Source organism: Mastigoproctus giganteus, chromosome 3 (assembly GCF_048544385.1).
Source record: "Mastigoproctus giganteus isolate SK-2022 chromosome 3, ASM4854438v1, whole genome shotgun sequence".
In the NCBI taxonomy this organism is placed as follows: Eukaryota; Metazoa; Arthropoda; class Arachnida; order Uropygi; family Thelyphonidae; genus Mastigoproctus; species Mastigoproctus giganteus.
Window position 1 is genome coordinate 47675014 of NC_143577.1, and position 27774 is coordinate 47702787.

A 27774-nucleotide genomic window follows, 5' to 3' on the forward strand; every position below is an offset into this window, starting at 1 on the left:
CCCCCGCTATTTGCGGTATCTGTATTCGCGGACGTTGATTTAATATAAAATGAAAACTAAAAAATGTGAATTTTAAAGCGCTGTAAACATTTTCTGCCATAAAAAAAACATGGGCGTGGCTAAAATTATCTTTCCCGGTCAAAACAGCGCTCAGTGGGTGGGGGGAGAGGGGTGACAAAATCGCGAGCGTGGATGTTTCTCGCTAATCCTTGTTTAGTATGTGTTATGCGCTTGTCATGGAAGGTTTCGTCGTTTGCTTTTAATTTATATGCTTATAAATTGAATAAATTTATCAATTTATAAATTGATATGCTTACAAAAGTGATAAATCTACCGTTTTGCAGTGTAAAAGAGACTTTTTCGAGTGTGTTAATGGAAGAAAGTGACTTTATTGTGGACAAGTTCTTTCTAACCCGTACAAAAATATGGCTACAAATAACAAGGGAAATGTGAAAAGATCAAAGAAGGTGATAACATTAGCAAATAAAATTGAGTTATTAGATAAAATTTCTAATGGTGAAAGTGTCTCCTCAGTGGCAAAACATTATAAAATCAATGAGTGAACGGTATGATCAATCAAGAAATTGGAAGAAAAAATCCGCCATAGTGTCTGTGAAAACACGCTAATTGCTTCAAAAATTTGCTCTGTAACTTGTGATGTTAAATTTAAAAAAATGGAAAAAGCTTAAAATCTGTGGATAGAAGACCGAACTCAAAATAAAATTCCGTTAAGTTCACTCATCATTCGTGAAAAGGCAAAACTCCTTTATCAACACTTTAGCGAAACTGGTGATAGCACTGGCGGGATAAGTTTTTTAGCTAGCAAAGGCGCTGGTTTGAAAGATTTGTTTGAAATTTCTAATAAATATTACATTTAATATTAAATTGTTTCTTATTTTCATTTTGATGCCATATGCTTGCATTTCACAATGTGCTGTCAATGTACATAGTCATATTATGAAGGTACATATAATACATACATAGACAAAATTTTAGACTAGTTTTTCTTATATATTTCATATACTTTGGAACGGAACCGCTTTATTACTATGGGAGCCATAACTCAGTATTCGTGGCATTTCTCAGGAACGTAACCCCCGCGAATAGCGGGGGTTTGCTGTATTTCACAGTGCCAAATTTATGTTCGGTATAGCATTTTCTTGTGAAACAGTTCATCGATTTGCCTGTGACGTGCCGTTCTGTGCCTCATAGGAGATATCAGTAACAATCAGTGGCCAAACAAAAGGGGAACAAGTTCGGCCAACGAGCGCCTGTAATTGCAATCCGAAGCGAATTTCAGGAGATCAACTCCGATCGTTAGCAGGACTTGTATTGTAGGAAGTACTTGGCCAGGTAGGAATCTGTCACTGATCTGCAGCCTGTTCCATTGTAGCTGAAGAAGAGGGGTGGCTCATAAAGAAGGAAGTGGAACATGCCACTGACATATATCACAGAAGTCAGGGGAGTTGATTTTGCCAACCAGCATTTTGACTGCGGTCACAGTTCTCCTCATGCCGATTATTTGAGGCAGCCGCGGGATTTGAAGTTGGTCGGCCATGTTGGTGGTCCTCTGTTGGGGGGGGGGAAGTCGATGTTTGCGGTTGCCCACTTCAGTATCTAGTATTCACTGGCGAGGATGGGCTTCATGAGAGAAGGTACTGCGGAGGCCCATATTTCAGAGGCATACAGAAAGGTAGGATACACAATGGTTTCCAGATATCTGATTGTGGTTCTTGCGTCTGAGTTATGAAGAAGATGTTGACGGGCAATCCAGCGCATTCGGCTGATCTTGTGTAGAACACATTCAATGTGACAGTTGAATCTAAGGTTTGGGTCAAAAGTTACACCGAGATCTTTGTGTTTAGTTACACTTGGAATAACTGCACCCTCCAGTGAGGGTTGTATGAATGTGGGACACTTCTTGAGAGAAAAAAACCATAATAACGAATTTTTGAGGGTTCAGTTTAAGACCGAAATGGTTGAGATGGCTACAGAAAGCTGTGATCTTATTACAGATTTCCGAGGTGATCACTCCTCTGTCAGTTGATGATGGTATTTCTGTTAGGAACTTTATATCGTCGGCGTAGATAATAACATCATCTCTGTTACACACAAACGGAATAAGGAGGGCGGTAAAAAGTAACCCCGATAAAACGTTACCTTGTGGCACACCTGCATTGATGGATCGGGTATAGGAGAGGTTGTGATGATTGAGGTACACTGTTCTATTCCAGAGGAGCGAGTGCAGAAAAGCGAAAACGTCACCTTTGATCCAAAAGTAATTGGTTAGGAGATTCAGAAGGGCTGAGATGTTCAGGCTATCAAAGGCAGCTTCGATATCGGCATAAACAACCGCCATTTCTGATCTGGCCTCAAAAGCATTTAGAATTTCCATTTGGACTGCTAGAAGGTTGGAGACAGTTGACCTATTAGGGAGAACATAATGGAGTTGCTTTGATGGTTGTGGAAGAAGATGGCGTGTTATATGCAGAAGAAGGACTTTTTCCAGTAGCTTTAGGAGTGTGGATGCAGTGCATTTCGGTCTATAGTGCTTCGGCTGGCTTGGTAGTTGAACTTTAGGTAGTGGGGCGAGAGTGTATTTGCTCCAGGATGCAGCAAACACTATAAACAAATTGGTATTGGTTGTCCGTTCAGTAGTAGTTCAGGATGCGGATGGAGGCAAAAATGGATGCACGTTTTTTTAGGACAGAGTTGGAAGCCATTACTTCGTGTCCATGAACTGATTTTATTTATTGTCCCTTGTAACTGTCTCTCAACAGTATTCATATTCTTTGCATGACACAAAATGCTAAGATCATATACAAATAGTGCGGTATCAACAGCCTTTGGAAGTAGTTCGGCAATGGTGTTTACTGCAATTATAAAAAGTGTAGCACTTAGAACAGAGCCTTGGGGAACTCCTTCTTGTAAAAATACTTATCCAGAGTGTAATGTGCATTTGTATAGGAAGTTCTGTATGAAAATCGGTAAATGACCTCGAAGTCAATAGTGATGTAATTCGCGGAGAATGCTATACTTCCACGTGGAATCATATGCTTTACTGATATAGAAGCAAACCATTACAAGTTCTGATCTGAGGAATGCATTCTGAATGGAGTTCTCTAGCTTTACTAGTATATCTAGGGTTGATCTGTTTTGGTAAATACCAAATTATGCAGAATGCAGGAGATTAAAGTTTTCTAGGTACCATATCAGTAGACGGTTTATCATATTTTCAAGAATTTTGAAGAGGCAACTAGTCAAGGCAATGGATCTATAACAAGTGGGGTTTGTTGGGTCTCTTCCTGGTTTAGGAAGGCAAGTATTGTAGCATGATGCCATTGTTTAGGAAATGTATCTTTTAGGTAAAGCCTATTAAAAAGATAGGAGTGACTGTAATGATTCAGCACTTAGTTCCTGTATCATTGAATAGTGGATATTATCAGGTCCTACCCCACTCCGTCTAGATGTTGACAGAGCTCTATGCAGTTTGTGGATAGTGAATGTTAGGTTATGTTGTTCTTTCCCTTTTGACAAGAAGTTTAATTTTTGTTTTTTTGTATTCGTTTTAAATCTCCTGAAAGTTGGTGTATAACTTTCCCTCGATGATGGTTTAGCAAATGTTTTCCCTAAGATATTGGCATTTTGAACAGGTTCTGTCCTCTTTTTTTTTTTTTTTTTTTTTTTTTGGTAGTTGTTGGCGCATCGGCTTCTGTGGCCATATTGCACCTCCCAAGGTTTTTGCAGTACTTTGATCCAAGCCCGAGGCGGGAATCGAACCCGCGACCTTTGGGATGCCGGGCAGGTACTTTACCCACTCGGCAAGCCCGGTCGGCTCTGTCCTCTCCGTTCCATGATAGGCACAGGAGTCGTGTGGTATTTGTCACTTATTTTTCCAATTATTTTCCAATTTTGTATAGGGGTTTCTTGATTGATGGTTGAAGTAAAGTGGATCCAAGCTTCCTTTTTTATTACTGTATCTAACATACCTTGCTCTTGCACATTTATTCTAGATAAGGTTAGCTGTAGTTGGACTGCAGCGAAATATCAAAAGTTATTCAATGCTTTATTTTGCTTTTTTAGTCACACGGCATTCATCGCTCCACCAGATTTTTGGATGTATCGGCAATTTTGAAGAGGATTTTGGTAAGGTTTTTTCTGCTGCATGTAATATTGTTTTTGTGACATAGTCAACCACTTCATCGGTTGGAGATTCTTGAATTATTTCCGTGTCAAATTAAGCTAGGTTTTTTTTTTTATAAGTCTGCCAATCTACCTTATCAGTGAGCCACTGCGGAATTTTAGTAGGTTGATAAGAGGGCTTGTTTATTTAATCAATTCATTGGATCATCGTTTTCTGTCCACTTTAAAGTAGTATACAGGGTTGCTGAACAGATGGACAAGTCTATTGCAGTATTAGTTCCAGAAGGAAGGTGAACATATGTTGGTGACCCATCGTTTAGAAAACTGTTGTTGTCATCTAAACACTGTTCAATTAGTTTTCCTCTTTGATCAATGTGGTTGTTACCCAATAGTGCACGATGTCCATTTAAATCTCCAAGAATGAAGAAAAGTGTGGGGGAGCTGGGCTATGAGACTATTTAGATCATTTTGTTGAAAGCTATAACTAGGTAGAATGTACAAGGAGCATATTGTAACGTGAATGTTAAGCAGCTACTCAGATGGCTACTGCCTCAAGTGGAGAATTCAGTAAGACAAGCTTGGTGGGAAAATGTGGTTAACTTAAGCAGCTACACCACCATTTGCAGTATTTTGGTGGGTTCTGTCTTTTCTAAAGATATTATACTGAGACAGTTTGGTATATCTTGAGGTTTTAAATATGTCTCTTGAAGGCAGAGACATATTGGAGTACATTTAGAAGTAAGATTATATACGTCATCAATATTGGCACGGAAACCACAACAATTCCACTGAATTATTGTATTCATTATTAGTTTCGTGTTAGGCTTTCAGAACATTTTCATGTTGTTGGAGTTGTGTTTTTCACTCTTGTTTTTATCTTTTTTTGGAAAGTAATTTTCCCGCGTCCATGTCTTCTTCGACAAAAATTTATAGGATACCAACATCTGCAGATTTTTCATTAATATCCATTTCCTCTTGATTTCTGGAAGTTTTGATTTGTTTTTCTTTGCATTCTTTGTCTGGGGGGGCAGAGTTTTTCGTGTGGTATGAATATTAGTGTATTAACTGCTTGAGTTTGGGTTGCACTGTACAAGGTTTTGAGATAATTTGAAAAAGATTCTTTTGGGGTACTGATAATTCAGTTTGAGTTGCTGTTGACTGGTATCTTTTGGTGATTTGGGCGTATGTAGTTCTGTTTGGATGGGTTGGTGGTAAGATGATCTAGTTTGCTTCTTGATAGGAAACATTATGGCTTGTTTTTATACTTCTGAATAAGTTTTTCCTTTTTTCCAGCATTCACATGTTCTAGCATAGGCAGGGTGGTCTTTTTTACAGTTTGGGCATGTTGGTTGAGATGAGATTTCGTGTAGAGGTCAGAATGCCATCTTTTCTGGTGGAGATTCTCTTGACTTGAATTACTCCTTGATCTTTCAAGTTCTTCTAGCATTTCCTCTTCAGATACATCTAATAAATCTCGGTCTGAGATCACTCCTTTAGAGGTGTGCAGTGATTTGTGGGGTGTAACAGTTACTGTTAAACCTACAAAGAGATTAATGCTCAATAGTCGCTCAGAATTTTTGGCATTAGAGGTTTCGATAAGAATATCTCCTGACCTCAGTCGTTTTACAGACTTGTGAGATCCAGCTCTACTTTCTAATTCCTTTTGGACTCTGAATGGTGAGAGTTTGCCAACTGCATTTTCACCAGTTGAGTGAATGATCAAGAAAGTTGGAACTGGATGTGTCTCTGTCTTCTGATGTTTGGAAGTTCCTGCAATGGAAAGAACTATCTTTGTTTTTAGATGTCTGGGGTGCATCTGGAAGCCCAGAGAAGTCAGAGTTTAATTTATTCCCAATATGCTCTTTTTGGCCCTGGGGGATTATCTTTTTCTCCCCTATGACGTGCTCTTTTTGGCCCTGGGGGATTATCTTTTTCTCCCAGGTTACCAGCCCCACCATACAGAGGCAAGAGCAGTGCCACCTAGTGACCCAAGCGAAGAGAAGGTTAGTATGAACTAAAAATAAAAAAGGGAGTTAAAGAAATGTGCTTTTCTTTCTAGGTTATATTATTAGAATATATCTATTTAATTCTAATATTCATGAGTTAACGGACTTGTGAAACTCAGAAGAAATGTATTTACAGTAAATCATACCAGATAATCACTATGAAAAGGTGCTGTGATCACTAATATCGCTTGGCACTCGGGACTATGAATTCAAGGAAGAGCTAAACAAATTATAGGAGGTTGGAGGTGATGGACAGGTGAAGAAAGAAGGGTTTTTTTTTTTTTTGCATCATATGCCACTACTGAACACTAATAATTAATTACATATGCATCAGTAAAAAACTATATTAATTGTCTCATTTACACACAATGTAAAGTGTACTATTTTATGGCACATTTTGCTTTCCAAATATGATCACAAAGTCTTCAGAACATCCCTATCCTTTTTCCCCAAATGTTATCTATAAATGGAACCTTCTGGAGTTCTCTGGAATGTGATTTTTCACACATTTCTTCAACAATTTCAACAGCATAAAACACTAAACATTTACCAATTGAAAGAAATTAACATTTTTAAATTCTGTAGGAAACTCTGAATGATGCAAGAATTAATGATTCTGATGTTTTGAACAATTATTTTGGCTAATGCTTTTAAGTTTTAACATAGTTTTCTATGGATAAACTTGGGTGTCTTTCCAACCCATTCAATTCATGCTTTTACCAAAAAAAAAAAAAATCTTTAGTTTTTTAGCTTCATGCTATCTGCAGCAAAATTTATACATGAAGTAAACGTTGTGGCTTCTCTTTCCACCAATATTTGTGAATCCGAAATAATTAAACTATATCATATTTTCTGCATTTAGGTTTTTTACTTACCATTTCTTTACTTCAACTATCCTTTGTCTTTACTCAAACAGCTTCAGAACCTCCATCTTTCCTCTTGTAACTAATCAAATATTTAACCATCACTGCAAGGGTTGTCAAATGTGATAAAGTAACCAATATGTTTTTTTTTTTTTTGAGTGGAAAGCAGATAAAGCAACTAGAACAGTCAGTGACATCGTTGAAAAAATGTCAAGAAGAAGAGTGGCTGTTTGTGACACCAGATATCACAGCACAAAACACAATACAGTCTGTCCTCGTATAGCACGATAGTTGTGTTCCTAGAAACCCTCGTGCAATGCAAAATCGTGCAATATAAACAACAGGCCCTATGGAAAAAGTGGGGTTAGGTGCCGACCACCCAAGATTGAACACACATTTGGAACCAAAACATTACCAAACACAATAAATAATCGGGTAATTTTAATCGTTATAAAATACGTAAGTATTTTATAACGATTAAAATACGTAATAAAAAATATAATATATTTCTTTATTATAATATAATAAAAAATAAATATTTTTTATTATTTATTACATTATAATAAAGTATTTTTAGTATTTTTTAATACTAAAAAAGTATTTTTTACGAATAAAATACGTATTTTATTCGTAAAAAATTTATTATATTAAATAAAATAGTCGTAATAAAATACTTATGTATTTTATAATATGTAAGTATAAATTATAATACGTAAGTCGTAATAAAATGCTTACGTATTTTATTACGACTATTACGTAATAAAATATTGCTAATGCTTTTGCTTCTATGGTAAGCAAAGTTGTTTTTTGTTTGATTTTCTATCCAAACAGATGACAGCCGTTCCATCTCTTCCAATTCATTGTGTCTTAATCTAATGGATTTTAATTACACTTTGAGTTGTTCCCGCTATGAAAGTTGTTTTTATTTTCTCTCCATTCTTTGGAATTCTCGGTGTTGCCTCATTTAGGTCTGTAGCAGGTGCAATATCATATGGTCTTTCATTTCGCTCAAAGCGTTTCACAGTTTCATATTTTTTTGCTATAGACAGTGACAGACTGGCCATAAGCCTTACTGGAAAAACTCCGGTGGGCCGGAGGCTGGTGTGATTTTGGCCATAAACCCTAGTATGAGGCCACTATAAATTTTCCCGGGTAAGAATTTTTGACCCAGTCCGCCTCTGTTTATCGATATTGCTTTTTTTTTTTCTCTCTCTGAATCTGCAGTGTCTTCGCCAGGACGCTTCCTTTTCACACCTTTTAAGTATTTTACTAATTTTTAGGGAATAAAGCGCAATTACAAAACGAGGAGGCACGCTTAATACACATAAACAAAGCTGCGCGCGTGTAGCAACTGAATAAACAACACCGTAAAGGCCGAGATACACTATTAACACCTCACATTTTACTAAAGCACATTTCTGGGGGTTACTACCATAAAACAATTTCCAGTTGCGTTTCTGCTAGTGGAATCTGTTATAAACTGGTAGTAAACTCCATCTAATTGCATTTGTGATTATACCGATAGCTGGAATTGTTGGTTTTTACGTTGTTATGGTGAAATGTGTTTCCCCTTCACTGATATAAAAAACATAAATCATTTTCAGAATCTTCTCTTCATTCCTATCGTGTTGGGTTCGGTTGGGGCGATTCTGCGTTCGACTGCCATTTCTTGTAAACACAAAGGCGAATCGTGCATAAGCGAATTCGGTTCGTGTTATATAAGATAACGTTCCCCTATTTATAAATCGTGTATGATCGAATTCGTGTAATGTAAACACTTGTTATACGAGGACCGACTGTACTGAAAAATCCCCCCCCCCTTTTTAATGAGCAATTTGGTAGCTGCAAAGATTATGTTTGTAAAAGCAATACACAAAAATTAAGAATTGCTCACAGTAAGAAAAGTGCATTGCTGATTTTACTGTTAATCCCAGTTCAGACTATGAAGCAAGTGTTTAAGGGCACCTAATGATAAGTTTACTCTCAGACTTTCCAATGTGCAGATAAACTATTTAACCCATTGCTGCACTTATAATGCAGACAATGTCTCACAGCTATTTATCTATTCAAATTTACCTCATTCACACAATATAACACTGTATTCTCTTCAAGCATATCATGCTATGTCCATCATAAAGCTGGCACCACTGACTTATTGTTCATAGAGAGTGTGTGAACAATAAAAATAACTAAAATAAATTTTTATCTAGTCTCTATGGTATGCTGCTTGCCTTTAGCATAAACTAACCTTTAACTCTTTCAAGTGCAAGTTTTATTAGTGTGTGGGCTCATGGCAACAAGTTCCTGGAATGCAAATGACAGACAGTTTCCAAAGTGTGTGCACGACATGTGGTGAGTTTCCTGCATTGAAATTACAGAACCCTAACTGTGAGCTCTATGAAGTTGGAAAGTTTTTGCAGAATTGTTTTGTTAAACTAAACAATTTGTAGATAAATAATAAATTTTAAATATTCATTTTTTTTTTTTTCATTTTGACTTCACTTCCAAACTTACTATACAAACAACAAAGTCGTGAGAAACACCAGAAACATCCAAAGGCATTTCTGTCTGAGTCCAAGTGTCCTTGGACTTTGTACTGTAAGTGGATATTGTAGCAACCATTATTTAAATGAGTTTTTCTGAGCTGCAAAAACAGGTTGCCAGGTCAGCAGCACATGAGGTTTTCTCAATGATATATAGGAATTTTTCTACCAGGAATAAGGTGATTATTCCATTTTCATTGTACAAGGCAATGGTCCAGCTACATCTTGAGTAATAGTAATACAGGCATGTGATGCAAGAAAGCAAGTGTATGAACTTATGTAGCATCAGCCAAAAAAAAAAAAAAAAAAAAAAAAAACAATTTTACACAACCATTCCCTCTAAAAGTTTGTCCAGTTCCTCCTTGAATTTAAGCTATCAACTTATGCAACAGATTGCAGTTTGTTCCAGCAATTAACCACCTGCTGGCTAAAGGCAAATTTCTGCACATCTATTCCACAACTGACTTTCCTCAATTTGAATTTATGCCCCCTCAGATTCTTAATCTGAGCAAGCTGAAGAATTCCATCAGAATTTAGCCTGCTCAACCCATTCAAGGCCATGTACACCTCAATCAGATCACCTCACAGGTGCCTAGTCTCCAGATGCTGCAATTTGCAGAACTTAAGCCTTTCTTGGTAAGAGGACCAATTCATTCCCTTCACCAATCTTGTAACCCTTCTCTGTATTCACTACAGCAACTCTACAACGTTCCTAAAATGAGGCCTCCAGACCTGTATGCAGGACTGAAGGTGTGGTCTGACCATTGCCTTTTACAGAGGGATAATCATCTCCTTTTCCCTACTATAAAGTTTATCATTGACAACACCCCACGACCTGCTCTGGCGGCCTCTCTGCATTGCTCAGAAACTTCGTATCTGACTGCACAATTACTCCCAGGTCTTTTTCATTTTCTACCACCCTAAGTGTAGTACCACACGGTACGTTTCTCTGGGATTACTTCTACCAATATGCAGTACTTTGCATTTGTCATTGTTAAACTTCAGCTGCCACTTTTCAGACCCATTTGCCCAAATTTTCTAGATCCAGTTGCAGCAGCACACTGCCACTGCACACTGTCATTAACAACCTTGCCAACCTTAGTATTATCTGCAAACTTGGATATTCAGCCTGATATACCTTCGTCAATATCATTGATAAATATACAAAACAACAGTGGGGCCCAACACCAAACCCTGGGGAATTCCACTAATAACATTAGTCCATGAAGAGAAGCATCCACTGATTACCACTCCATCTTCTCCCACTCAACCAACCTTTTATCCATTATAGCAACTTTCCCTTAATATGATACTGCTCCAATTTGTACAGTAGTCTTCCATGCGCAACAGTATCAGAAGCTTTCTTGAAATTAGCATAGACCTGTAATGCAAGAAAGCAAGCTTATGCAGTATCAGCAAAAAAAAAAAAAAAAAAAAAAACCCTCCCATTTCACTCCTCCATTCCTAAATTTAAGGCTGAGCCTGTCCAGCTCAGCCTTGAATTTATTTAGGCTATCAACTTCCACAACAAAAGAGGGAAGTCAGTTCTACCAATCAACTACCAGCTGGCTAAAGGCAAATTTCCACACATCTATTCTACAAGTCTGTCTTTCCTCAATTTGAATCTATGTCCTCTCAAGTTCTTAATCTGAGCAAGAGGAAGAATCCCATCAGCATTCAGCTTGCTCATCCCATTTAAGGCCTTATACACCTCAATATCCAAGTATATGATATCAAAATTATTATTTTTGCATCCAGTTTCTTTGTAACCACATCATAGTATCCAATGAAATTTGTCAGACAAGACTTTCCCTTAACAAACCCATGCTGCATCCGAATTATTACAGCAGTCTTGTCTAGATGATCCTGCAATGCTTCTTTAACCAGTAACCACATTATTTTTCCCGGAACATAAGTTAAGCTAATTGGTCAGTAATTACTTGTGTCACCCTTTCATTCCCCCTTTGTGAATTGGGAATACGCATGCAACATCTCCAGTTCACGGGGACTTTGTGACCACCAAATACGGAGAATGCAGAAAGGTTGGGGAATGACTACTGCATATCCCCGGAGCAATATGGCCTTAGTTGCTAATGCTCCTAAAAAAAACCAAATTACAACAACACGGGGACTTCCTCAGAGTCCAAGGATGCTCTCATAATTATGGCTAAGAGTTTGCTTACTTCCTTTGCTGCCTTCTTTAAGATAATTGAATAGATCCCATCCATCCCAGGTGCCTTTCTTAGGTTTAACTTCAACAACTTTGTCCTCTACTTTGCTCTCAGTTATTACAAAATCATTGAGCTCCCTGTTAGAGTTTAATTAACTTCTGTCATTCTCCTCCCTGAATATCTCATCAAGTGTGAATGTAGATGCAAAATACTCAGTTTGTCAGCTATCTGAGCAGGATCATCAAGTTATAGCATGCATCTGTGTTTAGGGAAAAGAAGGTATCTGTCTTCAAACTTCAGGGAGAGTGTACCATAATTTACTCAGCACAATGCATGAAAACAAGAAATTGAAAAGGTATACAAAAAGATGTCCTAATCAAAACATAAATGAGGTACTTCCCCATGACAACACTTGGCTGCAAACCTCTCAGACCTCAAGAGGCATTCATAGTCGTGAGATATTTGATGCTTCACCATCCTGCTTATAGAATGGCATTATGACTCATAATGCCATTCTACATGCAGGTTTCTATATATATATGTGCAGATTTCACTCCATATTGGCCTTTATTAATTCAGTTTGTAAGCCTAAATCTTTTTACCCCCCCCCCCAATAAGAAACTAAAACAGTAAGACTTGACTATGAATTGTATCTTAGAACTGCCACTTTACAAAATGTTACCATTAAATTATCCACACAGAAAGATAAATGCTTTATATTATTATCTGGGTGTATTATTTTGTGTAAATACTAATTTTAAATCTTTAATTTTTATAATTTGTGTATCTTTGCCATACTTGCCTGTGTTTTTTTTTTTTTTTTGCTTTCAGCTTCGTATTTAAATTCATATGTGTTAATCTCAAGAGAGGAAAGTAAACATTTTGAAAGTCCACCACAATGCTTTGATGGGTCTGCTAGCTTAACAACAGAAGACAAAACAAAATGATAGGCATTTAACAGTTTTTTTTTTTTTTTTTAAATATTTTGGAACAAACAAGTATTTACACCAATGAGGCAAAACATAATAACCAGCGAGTCGTTATGCAAATCGAAACAACTGCAGGTGAACTATGGCATGCGCATGGGTCGGGACACGGTATAAAAAACACCTGATACTGAGCTCCGTTAATCAGTGTTACTCTTGTTCTTCAGATGGGAAAGACAATGGACTTAAGCGAGTTTGACAAAGGTCAAATTGTAATGGCCAGACGACTGGGTCAGGGCATATATACGAAACGGCACGGCTGGTGGGTGCTCACAGTCAGCCGTGCTTAGTACCTACCAAAAGTGGTCCAAGGAGGGGAAACCCACGAAACGCAGGCGAGGTGTTGGATGACCACGGCTCATTGATGCTCGAGGTGAGCGAAGCTCTACTGGATAGTATGTGGCAACAGAAGGGCAACTGTGGCACAACTCACTGGTAATTAGAATGCCGGTGACAGGAGTAATGTGTCACAACACACAATACATTAAACTCTGCTGAAAATAGAGCTGCATAGCCACAGGCCGCTCCGAGTGCCCATTCTAACCACGGTTCACCTGTGACAGCGCCTACAATGGGCATGCGAGCATCGAAACTGGACATTGAGTGATTGAAAGAACGTCATCTGGTCTGATGAATCACATTTCCTGTTGCACCATGTGTATGGCCGGGTATGTGTGCATTGTTTACCTAGGGAAGTGATGGTGCCTGGATGCACCGTGGGACGAAAACAAGCCAGTGGCGGCGGTGTCATGCTTCGGGCGATGTTCTGCTGAGATATCCTGGGTCCAGTCATCCATGTGCCAGGCACTCTGACGTCTACCATGTACCTAAACATCAGATCGTCAATATGGCTGCCGTTCAGTGTGCTTTTTTTTTGTTAGTTAGCATTAGCATTAGTAGAGGCATTTGATGCAAGAAAGCAAGCTAATGCAGCATCGGCCAAAAAAAAATATAAATAAATAAAAAATAACCACTTCCACTTCACCCCTCTGTTTGTTCAAAATACCTGTCCAGCTGAGCCTTAAACTTGTTTAGGCTATCAACTTCCACGACAAGGGATGGAAGTCTGTTCCACCAACCAACCACCCGCTGGCTAAAGGCAAATTTCCTCACGTCTATCCTACATCTGTCTTTCCTCAATTTGAATTTATGCCCTCTCAGGTGATTATTCTGAGCAAGAGGAAGAACCCCATCAGCATTGAGCATGCTCAAACCATCCAAGGCTTTATATATCTCTATCAGATCACCTCGCTGGTGCCTAGTCTCCAGACACTGTAATTTGCAAAACTTAAGCCTTTCTTCGTAAGAGCTCCTCTTTGTTCCATTCACCAATCTTGTTGCCCTTCTCTGTACTCATTCCAGCATCTCTACATCCTTCTTGAAATGAGGCCTCCAGACCTGTATACAGTACTCTAGGTGTGGCCTGACCATTGCCTTATACAAGGGAATAATCACCTCCTTATCCCTGCTAGAAAAATTCCTATATATCATCGACAATACACCATGAGCTACTCTTGCAGCCCATCTGCACTGCCCAGAAAACTTCATCTCTGCCTGCACAACCACCCCCAGGTCCCTTTCATTCTCTACCACTGTCAGTGTAGTACCACAGAGTTGATACATTGCTCTGGGGTTGCTGTTTCCCATATGTAGTACTTTACATTTGTCAATGTTAAACTTCATTTGCCACCTCTCAGCCCATCTGCTCAACCTTTCCAGATCCTGTTGCAGTAGCATAATGTCAGTAGTGTCCTTGACAACCCTGCCTACCTTTGTAGTGTCTGCAAACTTGGACATTAAGCTTGATATACCATCATCAATATCATTTATAAATACAGAAAACAATAATGGACCCAATACTGAACCCTGAGGGACTCCACTAATAACATTAGTCCACGATGAGCAGTGTCCATTGATTACCACTCTGTCTTCTCCCCTTCAACCACCCCTTTATCCATAAGAGCGATTTGCCTCCAATGCCACACTGCTCCAATTTGTGCAGCAGTCTTCCATGTGCAACAGTATCAAAAGCCTTTCTAAGATCCAAGTATATAATATCAAAATTATTCCCTGCATCCAGTTCTTTTGTGACTGCATCATAGTATCCAATCAAATTGGTTAAGGAAGACTTCCCCTTAACAAAACCATGCTGTGTCTGAGCTATAACTGAAGTCTTGTCTAGATGATCCTGCAGTGCTTCTTTAACCAGTGCCTCCATTAATTTTCCGGGAACAGAAGTTAAACAGGTCTATAATTACTTGTGTCACCCTTTGATCCTCCTTTGTGAATTGGGGTCATATTTGCACATCTCCAGTCTATGGAATGTCCACATCCTATTATGAAAGCTGTTATTTTGCCACTATGTCCACATCCTATTATGAAAGCTGTTATTTTGCAGCATGATGAAAGATAGCAAATCTATAATATGGCAAATGTACATTGGCCTACTCCCACAGTCTGACAGCTGATGTTTTAACCCCCCCTCCCCATTTTCATCACTGTCCATGATCTGCATTGTTTGTTAGTGAATGCATATATGTTGAGGCTCTATGGAATATACTGATGTATGTCATATTACTTGTATTTTAAGCTGATAAAGGAGCACATCACTCCGAAAGTTTCTTAATGTATATTTTGTTCTTATTTATTTTAGTACTTTTTATCACAGTGATCATTTTATCTGTGTGTGTGTGTGTGTGTGTGTGTGTGTGTGTGTGTGTGTGTGTGTGTGTTTTATTTATAATAATCTTCCATATATTCTATTTTATTTTCACTGTATATTTTTAATAAAGTTCTATTTTTGTTTCAGTAGAAAATGATTATTAGTCACCATCACATTGGAAATTAAGAATGGGTTATATTAATATTTTTGAGGATGATGATGATGATATGATGAAGATTTAATTTAACAACATTGGTGTACAGTGCCTGGTTCATACTACACGATGGAACGATATAGAAAAGTCTCATATCCGTTGCATACGTATGCATCTTCCCTTAAAATATTAGTATAATCAGTATTGTATTTCTTTAAAAATAAATAGGAGGTATTACTTTCATATACTGACTTATATCAATAGCAATAAAGTGGCACTCACCTGTAATAAACACATCAAAAGCTTTGCTATCTTTAACTGTATGGTCCCTTTTGGGGTATAAAGTGAAATTTGGTGTATAGCCATCAGTGTTTGTTATCACAATATACTGAGTTAAATTGGAATTGAGGCAGTGGGTAATCGGCATACAACTGGACAAAAATCTTCTGTTCTGAAAGTATGTTTTAATTTCAGTTTTGTATTCATAATCTCTGAAATCATAAATAACAAACAAATATTACAGGTATATATATTATAAATATGTGAAATACTTTTGATAACAAGAATAATAGTTGTGATGTACACAATGAGGGGCCAAGTTAAAATACTTTGTTGTGTGTAAATTTATTATTAAATTTCCTTATGAAAATTACAATTAAGAATTTTGATATTATAGTAGAGCATCGAAAATTTGAACATCAATAATTCGAAACGTCAATAATATGAACGAGCCAACATTTATTTCATTTTTTTTATGAGGGTGCTATAAAATAATCGCATAAAGTGCCGGTCATTGTGATCGCATTTGCAAACTGAATTTTGATTCTATTAAATGGCAATCCTAATAAGCAAAAATCTGAGGAATATTATCCAGAGGCTATAAATTAAGATATAAAGCACAAATTTATACTTTTATTTTACCTTACCAATTAAAAAAATTAATTATGTGAAAATTGGAAGAATATCATTCACAAGTAAGCAAAATAAAAATATGCTCACATACATAGCTTAATTAAGATAAATACCATACTAACTAAACATAATACTTTATAATCTGATATTTCTGTTCGCTGACATTTTTTTTTTTTTTTTTTTGTGTTGTAAAATCCCAAAAAAAATAATTTTTTTTTTTTGGGTTTTAAACCAAGGACAGATTTTAAACATACTTTAAAAGGGAGAAAGCGGGTCTTCGTTAGCAAGATTTTACAAGTTTGGAAAGTCAACAATAACAGAAATTACAACAAGGAAAAAAAAATTTTAAAGTTTGCATCAGAACTTGATTCAGATGATCGTGCAACAAAAAAAAAAAAAAAAACCCACTATGAGAACAGCTAATGACCCATCCCTAAAAGATGCTGTTTGTTGTTATGTTCTGGGAGCATCAGCAACTGAGGCCATATTGCTCAATGCATACTGTCTGTAAATTGAGTGTTGTTTTGTGGTTGATTTTCTGTTTGCTGGAAGAAAAACCATGCTACCCTCGCCTGAGACCGACTAACTCAGCCCTGTTGTGAAAAAGGCCCATAAAAATTCCTCCCATCATTGACGGTACTTGAACTCAGGGCGGGTAGAATGGCGATTCTACCAACTTTGCTACCCACAAAGGCTAGATATGAGCAACAAACTGAATACTGTCCAACTCTACTCTTGCCAAAAAGAGTAGAGACATCTGCCATCAGAGAAACAAAGTTCCAAAATGGTGCAACAAAAAATAAGTAATTATTTTCGTTAAAGACCTATACATGTGTTATTGTGACTGAAAGTTTCATTTGTTTTGTTACCTACGAATAAAAACACTTAAGTACAACTTTAGTTTTTATTTCTAAGCTTAATAAATCTTTTTTTTTTTTTTTTTTTTCCATCTGCAGAACTGTATTTTTGATAACTTCGAAAATCTGAACAAATCGGAAGTCCGAACTACCCCCAGTCCTAATTAGTTCAGATTATCGACGCTCCACCGTAATTTAAATTTTCGAATTACATAATACACTGATAGGACAGAATTTGTGGGATACCTAGTTCCTGGGCAATTCGATACTGTCACCCCCTCTCGCTAGTGGATAAACACACTGCTCGGCAGATATGTAGGCTGCATCACTACATTCATGTAGATGGCAATTTGATGTGAGTATGGATAAATGTCATGAGCTAATTGACTTTGAAAGAGGGATAACAGCAGGTGCCCGATGCATGGATCACTCCATTGTGGAGGCAGTACAGAAATTGTACTATCCCCGTTCGACAGTATCAAGAGTGTATTGTGAGTATGCCATTTACAGAATAACATCTCATCATGCTGTGGGTGGAGAACAACATGGTGGATGAATGTGGTTGTGGGTGGAAAACATCGTGGAAGAACGTGGTTATCGAGGACAGTCTTGCATTTTTGAAACCAACCAAAGAGTGACAGTGGCACAAATCACCGTAGACTGCAATGAGGGAGGTGACAGAAACGTCTCCACCAAGATCATCAGGTGATCATTAGCTGTAATAGGTTATGGGATCTGCCGATACACCAGAGTCCCATTGCTACCACCACAACACAGGACTCTACACCTCAACTGGGCAAATAAACATTGGCACTGGAACTTGGATGATTGGAGATGGGTCTCCTGGTCCAATGAGTCCGGTTTCCAGTTATTTCAAGCAGATGGGAGGATGCATATCTGTTGGAAACCACTCAAAGCTATGCACCCGTCATGTCAACAAGGAACTGTTCAGGCAGGTAGACAGTTGGTAATGGTCTTGGGCATGTTCAACTGGCACACACTGGGACCTCTGGTACATCTAGATGCATCTCTGAACAGTCCAGGTTACATGTCCATCTTTGCAGACCATCTGCATCTTTTAATGGTCATTGTACACCCACAGGGCAATGGACTTTTCCAGCAGGGCAATGCACCTCCTCAAAGAGCCGTGGTGACTAGAACATGGTTAAGAGCATTCTGCAGATTTTACCACCATGAAATGTCCTCCTCGTTCATCGGACATGAACCCAGTGGAGCATCTTTGGAATGCTGCGAAAAGCTCCATTCGAGCTTTGGATCCTCCAACCCAGGAATACAATGGAATTATGAAGAGTGGTGCAGCAAGCATTGATGGAAATACCCGTGGAACGCTTTCGTGAACTAGTGGACTCAATACCTCTCTGTGACTGCCTTTATTCGGGTGAAAGGTGGGCAGGCCTACCTGTTACTAGGTAGGTATCTCAGGATTTCTGTCTACCAAGTGTACATGGCTATATATTATAGACTTGTCAAAAGCCTTTGTAAATGCTTGTAATATATAGCCATCCCTCAATTTGCACGGGGATTACATTCCAGAAAATACCGTGCAGTCCAAATCCGTGCAATGTGAAATGTAGTTTATATGACATAATGAGGGTTGCATACTGTACACAAAAAAAAATTAAATTGGAAAAAATTGTCTTCATTCAGTAAGAAAAAGGAAAAAAATTACAAGCATCCATCAAATTAATCTTGCTAATATGTACCTCTAGATATTTAATCTAAATTCATTGCGCCTTCATTGCTATTTTCCTGTGATAAATTTGCAACAGTATCCAGCATTTTTTGGAAAAAAATTAAAATTGTTTACTTAGAAGCATGCTGTTTTTCTCTATAATTTTCTTCATAAGGAACTAAAGCTAATCATAAAGTTCTCCAAAAATTTAAACTCCTCTCAAAATTAGGATCCATATCCAGAACTTCTTGGCTAAGCTGATTTGCAAGTCTTAAAAACTCAGTCTCTTCACAGTCAAATTTTTGTGTGAATCTTTGTTTTTATCATTTTTGTTATCTTCTTCACTATGTGAAAAAATATTGTCCACTGATAATTGTTCTCTATGAGATTCAAGGACTTCTGTGATATCTGCTGGTTCCAGTTCTTCAAATTCCTCTCTGCTAATCATTTTGCCATTTCTCACAATTTCAACTACCTCCAATATTTAAATTGTGGCTTCTTTAGTGGAGCTTTGTGGCCACAGCTTTTTCCACACTGAATTCATTGCTGAGTTCTTGACTTCACCTCACACAAACAATATTTTTTACAGCATCAAAAATGTTATAATTCTGCCAATAATCTCAAATTGAAAGACTGCCTATTCCATTAGTAGCTTCTACCAATTGTAAAAAATATCTTCTTAGGTAATAAAGTTTAAAGGAAGCTATAACACCTTGATCCATCGGCTGAATTAACGAACTTGTATTTGCTGGAAGAAAGGTTAACTTTCACATTTGGGTGCAGATCAGACAAATATACAGGAGAGAGCCTAGTCAATCAATTCGGCCCTGGAGAGATTGTGAAAGCTCAAGTGGTAGAATTTTTTTTCAGCCAGGTCTGTGCTGAAAAAACAGGAGAGACTGCTTCTACAGAGATGGGGTACACTTAAATAGAAAGGGTGCAAGAATATTTGCTGATGCTATCGAGGTGGGTCAGAAAACTGCTGGCTTGTGGGGATACACAGACTAAACAATTAAAAAGTGGCTGCAGGCAGAGGCAAAAGTGATTCTTGCACTGCTTCTATTTGAATGAGCAGCAGCCTGGAAAGCAAGGCAATGGAGATGTCCAGGACTGCTTGGAGTCATAGTGGAACAAGTAAATACATGGGCTGTGTTAAGGTAACTAAGAGTAGAAAAAGGTGCATGTATAATTGCATGCACACGAATGCTAGGAATATAGTTAATAAATTTTATGAGCTTGAAGTGCTAGTCAAGACATCAAAGGCAGATATTATTGGGATATGAGAGACATGGTGTAACACAGAGATAAGCAGTGTAGAATTGGAATTTGGGGAGTATGTGTGCAGAAAGGATAGACAGGACAGGAAGGGAGAGGGGGGGGGTTATGCTATTAGTTAAGAAACAAAATCTAAGGAAGTATATCCAATTGATGTTGGTGTACAATGCAATGTTGAGTCTGCTTGGTGTGACATAAGCACTGGGAAATTTAAAAAAAAAAAAAAAAAGAGTAGGTGTGTGTGTGTGTGTGTTATAGGCCTAATGAATCTGATGAGTATAATGAGAAATTGTGCAGAGAAATAGTGGGCAAGTAAATCAGAAATGTCTTATAATGTGTGATTTTAACTTTCCAGATATTGACTGGAACTTGTGTCACTCACATGACTTTTGTGGATTTATTGGATGACTGTTTTCTACAGCAACATGTTTGAAAGGCAACAAGATGGAGTAATACTCCTGATCTAATTATCAGCAGTGATTATTCATGCATTAAGAATTTGCAGATAGAGGAACCACTGGGTGACAGTGATCACAATGTAATGATGACGGAATTACTGGCACCAACATAGCCAGGTGAGCAGGAGCAGCAGTGCGTAGCACACGCTTCTTGATTAGACCGGGGTTTGAGCCCGTGACTACCAAATATGGAAAGGTCAGGGAATGACCACCACATATCACCGGAGCAATATGGCCTTAGTTGCTAATGCTCCTAAAAAAAAAAAAAAAAAAAAAAAAACTTAAAGATGTAACTACCATCAAGGCTAAAGGAAAGGGCTTTTGCTTTCGTAAAGGTGACTACAGGGTGACTACCCTCAGACAGTTTTTAAATTCTGTAAAGTGGGATCAACTGATGATGTTGCAAATGAATTCTAAATGGGAAGCCTTCAGAGACTTAATCTTAGAGGCTATTAGGCTTTTCATTCCAACTAAGAAATACTGTTCAAGGTTTAGGCTTAAATGGAGGTCAGATGAATTAATGAGGCTCGTGGCAGAGAAGAAAAATATATGGGATACATATAACGTAACAGGTGACACAGAAGCCTATGGCAGATATAACATAGTCAGTAATCATGCCACAAAGGAGGTTAGGCAGGCAAAGGCAGATTACGAGAAATCCTTGGCAAAGGATGCAAAGAAAAACAGCAGAGTTCTTTACTTATGAAAACTCTAGAAGGAAAGGGATGAATCAGATTGGACCATTTAACATAGATGGGTTTGATTAGTGATGATCATGCTCAGGTAGCTGATAAACTGAATGAGTATTTTGCATCTATATTCACACATGAGGAGTTATTCAATGAGGGGAGTGCCATAAGCTTACCAAACTAACAGGTAGCTAAGTGATTTTGTAATAACTGAAAGTGGAGGAGAAATTGAAGTTAAACATAAAAAAGCACCTGGGCTGGATAAGATCTATCCAGTTATATTAAAGGAGGCAGCAAAGGAAATAAGCAAACCCGTAGCCATATTGAGATGTTCCTTGGACTCAGGGGAGGTAACCATGGACTGGAGGTGTGTATCACCAATTCACAAAGGGGGTTCAAAAGGTGACAAGTAACTATAGACCTGTTAGTTTAACTTCTGTTCTGGGAAAATAATGGAATCACTGGTTAAAGAAGCATTGCAGGATCATCTAGACAAGACTGCAGTAATTGGGGATACATTCGTACATCTCCAGTCCAAGGGGACCTCCCCTGGGTCCAAGGAAGCTCTCATAATTATGGCTAATGGTTTGTTTACTTCCTTTGCTGCCTCCTTTAATATAACTGGATAGATCCCATCCACCCCAGGTGCCTTTCTTATGTTTAACTTCAACAATTTCTCTTCCACTTTGCTCTCAGTTATTACAAAATCATTCAGCTCCCTGCCAGAGTTTGATAAACTTCGGCATTCCCCTTCCTGAATAGCTCCTCATGTGTGAATGTAGATGCAAAATACTCATTCAGTTTGTTTGCTATCTGAGCAGGATCATCAACAGTCGAACCATCGATATCAAGTGGACCAATCTAATTCATCCTCTTCCTTTTAGAGTTTATGTAAGTAAAGAAATCCTTGTTGATTTTCTTAGCATCCTTTGCCAAAGATTTCTTGTAATCTGTCTTTGCTTGCCTAATCTCCTTTGTGACTTGATTGCAGACTAGCTCATATCTACCAAAGGCTTCTGTGTCACCTGATGATTTATGACAGAGTAAAAAATATGTGGAGGTCCTAAAGTTTCGAAATTTTATTAGACAGTTGGACAGACAACTTGAGTAGTAGAGACCTGCTAATTTTCGTAAAATCGGACAAATGCTAATAATTTATTGCAATTTTTCCTTGCAGAGGATCTGCAATCTCATTGTGGATTTAAAATAAACTTTGTAGATTTTTTGTAGGGAGTAAACAATGAGAGCCTTGTCAATCAATTCTGGCCTGGAGAGAATGTGCAAGGCTCATGAGGTAGAATTTTTCTGAGTGGTATATGCTTGTTAAAAGCAGAGGCTTTTTCTACAAGGATGGGATACACTTAAAAAGAAAGGGTGCAAGAATATTTGCTGATGCTATTGAGGCAGTGTTAGGTGGGTCGGAAAACTGCTAGCTTGGGGGGGGGGATTCACAGACTAACAGAAGCCACAGACACAGGTGAAACAGCAACCTGGAAAGCAAGTTGCTGGGGATTTTTAGAAATGCTAGGAGTCATCACGGAACAAGTAAATACATGGGCTGTGTTAAGTTAACTAAGAGTAAGAAAACATTCATGTATACTTGCAGATACACCAATGCTATTAGTATAGTAAATAAATCTGATGAATTCAAAGTGCTGTTCAAGACATCGACGGCAGATACTATTGGGATATCAGAGACGTGGTATTACACAGATATAGGTTACACAGAATTTGATGGGGAGTACAATGTGTACAGAAAGGACAGACAGGATAGGAAGGGGGTGAAGGTTTATGCTGTTAGTTAAGAAACAAAATCTAAGGCACTGCATACAGTTGAAATGGGTGGACGGTGCAATGTTGAGTCAGTGTGGAGGGACATAAGTGATGAGAAAGGAAAAATGAGGGTAAGAGAGTTTTATAGGCCTAATGACACTGATGAGTGCAACAAACAACTGAACACAGAATTAGGTGGACTGGAAAATCAATGTCTCACACAATGGAGGATTTTAACTTCCCATATATTGACTGGAACTTCAATTGGTCACTCACATATTAGCAAAGCTATTCTAGATTTATTGGATGATAGTTTCCTACAGCAGAATGTTCAAGAGGCAACCAGAGGGAGTAATACTTTTTACTGCAGATGAAGGAACCACTAGGTGGCAGTGATCAGTGTACTTAAAGATGTAACTACTACCAAGGGAAAAGGAAAGGGTTTTTGCTTTCATAAATGTGATTACAGTGACTTCAAAAAGAGTTCTTAAATTCTATACAGTGGGACCAACTAATGATGTTACCAACAGAAAATTATAAATGGGAAGCATTTGAGGAGGTAATCTTCGAAGCTACTAGGCTTTTCATACCAACTAAGAAATACTGCTCAAGGTTTAGGCCTAAATTAATGTCAGATGAACTGAGACTCGTGGCAGAGAATAAAAATGCATGGGATACATATAAATTATCATGCAACACAGAAGACTATGGTAGATATAAGCTAATCTGTAATCAAGAAAAAAATGAGGTTAGGCAAACGAAGGCAGATTACGAGAAACCTTTGGCAAAGGATGCAAAGAGGAACAGCAAAGACTTCTTTATTTACATAAACTCTAGAATGAAGATATCGATGATTCGACTGTTGATGATCCTACTCAGGTAGCTGACAAATTGAATGAGCATTTTGCATCTACATTCACACATGAGAATTTATTTAGGGAGGGGAATGCCAGAAGTCTGTCAAACTCTAACAGGGAGCAAAAGGATTTTATAATAACTGAAAGCAAAGTGGAGGAGAAAATGTAAAAGTTAAACATGAGAAAGGCACCTGGGGTGGATGGGATCTATCCAGTTATATACCAACCAAAGGAGGCAGCAAAGGAAGTAAGCAAACCCTTAGTCATAATTATTATGAGAACATCTCTGGATTCAGGGGAGGTTCCCATAGATTGTAGATGTATAAATGTATCCCCAATTCACAAAGGGTAACACGAGTAATTACAGACCTGTTAGTTTAACTTCTGTTCCTGGGAAAATAATGGAGTCACTGGGTAAAGAAGTATTGCAGGATCATCTAGACAAGACTGCAGTAATAATTCAGACACAGCATGAGTTTGTTAAGGGGAAGTCTTGTCTGACCAATTTGATTGCATACTATGATATGGTCACAATGAACTGGATGCAAAAAAATAATTTTGATATCTTATTCTTGGATTTCAGGAAAGCTTTTGATACTGTTGCACATGGAAGTATACTGTACAAATTGGAGCAGTATGGCATTAAGCACATTGCTGCTATGGATAAAAGGATGGCTGGTTGGGAGAAGACAGTGGTAATCAATGGATACTGTTCTTTGTGGACTAATGTTATTAGTAGTCCTCCATGATTCGGTGCCGGGCCCATTGTTTTGTATATTTTTTCAATGATATTGATGAAGGTATATATCAGGCTTAATGTACAAATTTGCTGATGATGACAGGGTTGTTAATGACAATAATGGCAGTAAGCTACTGCAACAGGATCTAGAAAAGTTGGGCAATGGGCTGAGAGGTGGCAACTGAAGTTTAACACTGACAAATGAAAAGTATTGCATAAGGGTAGCAGTAACCCTAGAGTAATGTGCCAACTGTGCAGTACTACACTCAGGGTAGTGGAGAATGAAAAATGCTTGGGGGTTATTGTGCAACCAGATATGAAGTTTTCTGACAGTGCAGACAGGCTGCAAGAGTAGCTCATGGTGTCTTATCAATGATATACAGGAATTTTGCTAGCAGGGATAAGGAGGTGATTGTTGCCTTGTATAAGGCAATGGTCAGGCCACACCTTGGGTACTACATACAGGTCTGGAGGTCTCATTTTGGGAAGGATGCAGAGCAGCTGGAAAAAGTACAGAAAAGGGCAATGAGATTGGTGAGGGGAACAAAGGGTTGTTCCCCTCACCAAGAAAGGCTTATGTTCTGCAAATTGCAGCATCTGTAGATTAGGCTGTTGTTGTTATTTGGTTTTTAGGAGCATTAGTAACTAAAGCCATATTGCTCTGGAGATATGCGGTGGTCATTCCCTGACATTTCCGCATCCTCCGTATTTGGTGGTCACGGGCTCGAACCCCGGTCTAATCAAGAAGAGTGTGCTATGCACTGCTGCTTTTGCCCACCTGGCTACGGAGGTGCCTGTAGATTAGGCACTGTCAGGTGATCTGATTGAGGTGTATAAGGCCTTGAATGGTTTGAGCAAGTTCAATGCTGATAGGATCCTTTGTCTTGCTCAGATTATGCACTTGAGGGAGCATAAATTCAAATTGAGGAAACACAGTTGCAAAATAGATGTGTGGGAATTCGTCTTTAGCCAGCAGATGATTGATTGCTGGAACAAACTTCCATCTGACATTGAGGAAGTCGATAGCTTAAATTCAAGAAAAACTAAAACTTTTGTATGGGTGAAATGGTAAAGGTTTTTTTTTTTTTTTTTTTTTTTTTTTATGTGAAAGCATCTTTGGTGACACCTACTAAATTTCGGACCGAAGTAAAACCAATTTGTCAAGATGTTGCTACATATCATTTCTGTCTCGCAAAATCGTGACAGAATAGCAAAATTAAATGGGATGAAAGGCATCAATGACTGACATGATGTGATTTGACATCATTTTTGGTTTGTCGATTTGATCAAACTGGAAATGATGATTTTGCAACACAATATTGTCAATTTGAAACACTATTCACGGGACAATGCATGAATGGTGTTTCAAATGAACGTGTCTGTCATTTATCTGGTGTTATTTTCTTGTATCACATGAATGCATGTTTCTGAGTTTGAAACTTTATTCTCCCCGAAGCGTCGCTAGTGGGGACAGACACTAACTTGTCGATCACTGCGATGGCATCTTCTTTGTTCTCACCCAAAGAATTTTTGGGAGCATTATTTAGCCACATAAAAATGTGTGTGCGCAGACTACCACAGTGTTGAAATTCTATGCGCTTGAAAAAGTCGACCATGTAAAATTGATCAAATGGACTATAACGTTTCGACTGCAATATGTGCATAATTATATCCACAATATTCTTAAAGTATATCGCACAAGTCACAGCATCTTCGTTCACTAGCGTTTTCTTCTCCACAAAGTCAATGTTGCTCCCATCATCCTCACTAATATCACGCCCCTTATTCTGTAACTCTTACAATAGCTAAAGCAAGCACGGCCAACCGATTTCATTGGTACTCCAATTCAAGAACATTGTACGTTTACCAAGCTGTCTAATCATAGTAGTAGTAGCAGTAGTAGTAGTGGCATGTGATGCAAGAAAGCATCATCACATTACATTACATTACATTGAGCATAGCAGGTAGAGTTTGGAATTTTCCTTAGGAAGGCCACATTGTTTTCAATACATCTGTTAATATATTCTTTGGATTGAACTTGCTCACGGGTCAGTTTTGTATCTTTACCTATGTATTTGGAATCCACCATCAAAGAGACTCTCGTACTCAATCTCATTATCTTCATTGCTACATAAAGGAGATGATGTGGAGTAACACCATTTCAGTAAGATTGTCTGAGCTCACTTGTTGCCATCACGAATGGAGTTAGATGTAAATTCTCTCCGAACATTCTGAATTGTCCAAGACAAGTCCTGGGACAGGAGAGTTTCTCTGCATGCACGTTAAACAGTAAGCTCTATGGTATGGTTCGTTTCTCCTAGGGCAATTCTAAGTTATTTATCACTGCTCCATATTTCCTGTCGCTCCTCGATCGGAACCGCTTTGCTCATGTCGTCTTTAGCCAAATTAATTTCCATGTGACTATTATCAAAGAATGACTGATCTATCGTAATTTGATACAATCGATAGAGAGGCATGGCGACCAAATATTAAAGCCATGCTTTTACCACTCGCTTTCTTACTAAGCTGATCAAGCCGGACTCTTGTATTTTCTTGCGTTTTATATGTACAAATAAGGCACCTGATTCAAACATAATACAATACAGCATTCTGGGCCAAGTGATCAATGTGCCTGTTTCGGTCAATCTCCCTTGGCAAGAAACGGATCATTGTGTTGACTGAAACAGGCTCATTGATCACTCGGCCTGGAATGCCATATTGTTCATATGTATGTCTCAGGTGTCTTATCTGCATGAACGGTAAGCGAGGAGAAATAAGCCTCTGTCACTAAATCCAACTTTGGTAAATACAATGGAACTTTTGGGTAGACAAAGCTGTTTGACTTAAATTCTCTGCGGCTATTATACACAAAGATCCCATTGACGTCAACATCAGGAAATGCAGTCCATATCAATGGGGCACCTACCTTTAGCAGATGGTTTCTTTGTGTTGTTTTCAAACCATAGACTATTAAAAATGTAGCATACAGAATA

General features: G+C 38.1%; 1 protein-coding gene across 2 annotated transcripts in view; it reads right to left on the minus strand.

The window, feature by feature from the left end:
• Nucleotides 1–27774, minus strand: part of LOC150087935 (F-box only protein 3-like) — a 210560-nt gene that overhangs the window by 67591 nt on the left and 115195 nt on the right. For both annotated transcript variants that reach the window (XM_090369278.1, XM_090369277.1), the window contains exon 6: nucleotides 15811–15979. In XM_090369278.1, the coding sequence (XP_090225404.1) occupies nucleotides 15811–15979 (169 nt within the window). The remainder of the gene's footprint in view (nucleotides 1–15810; nucleotides 15980–27774) is intronic.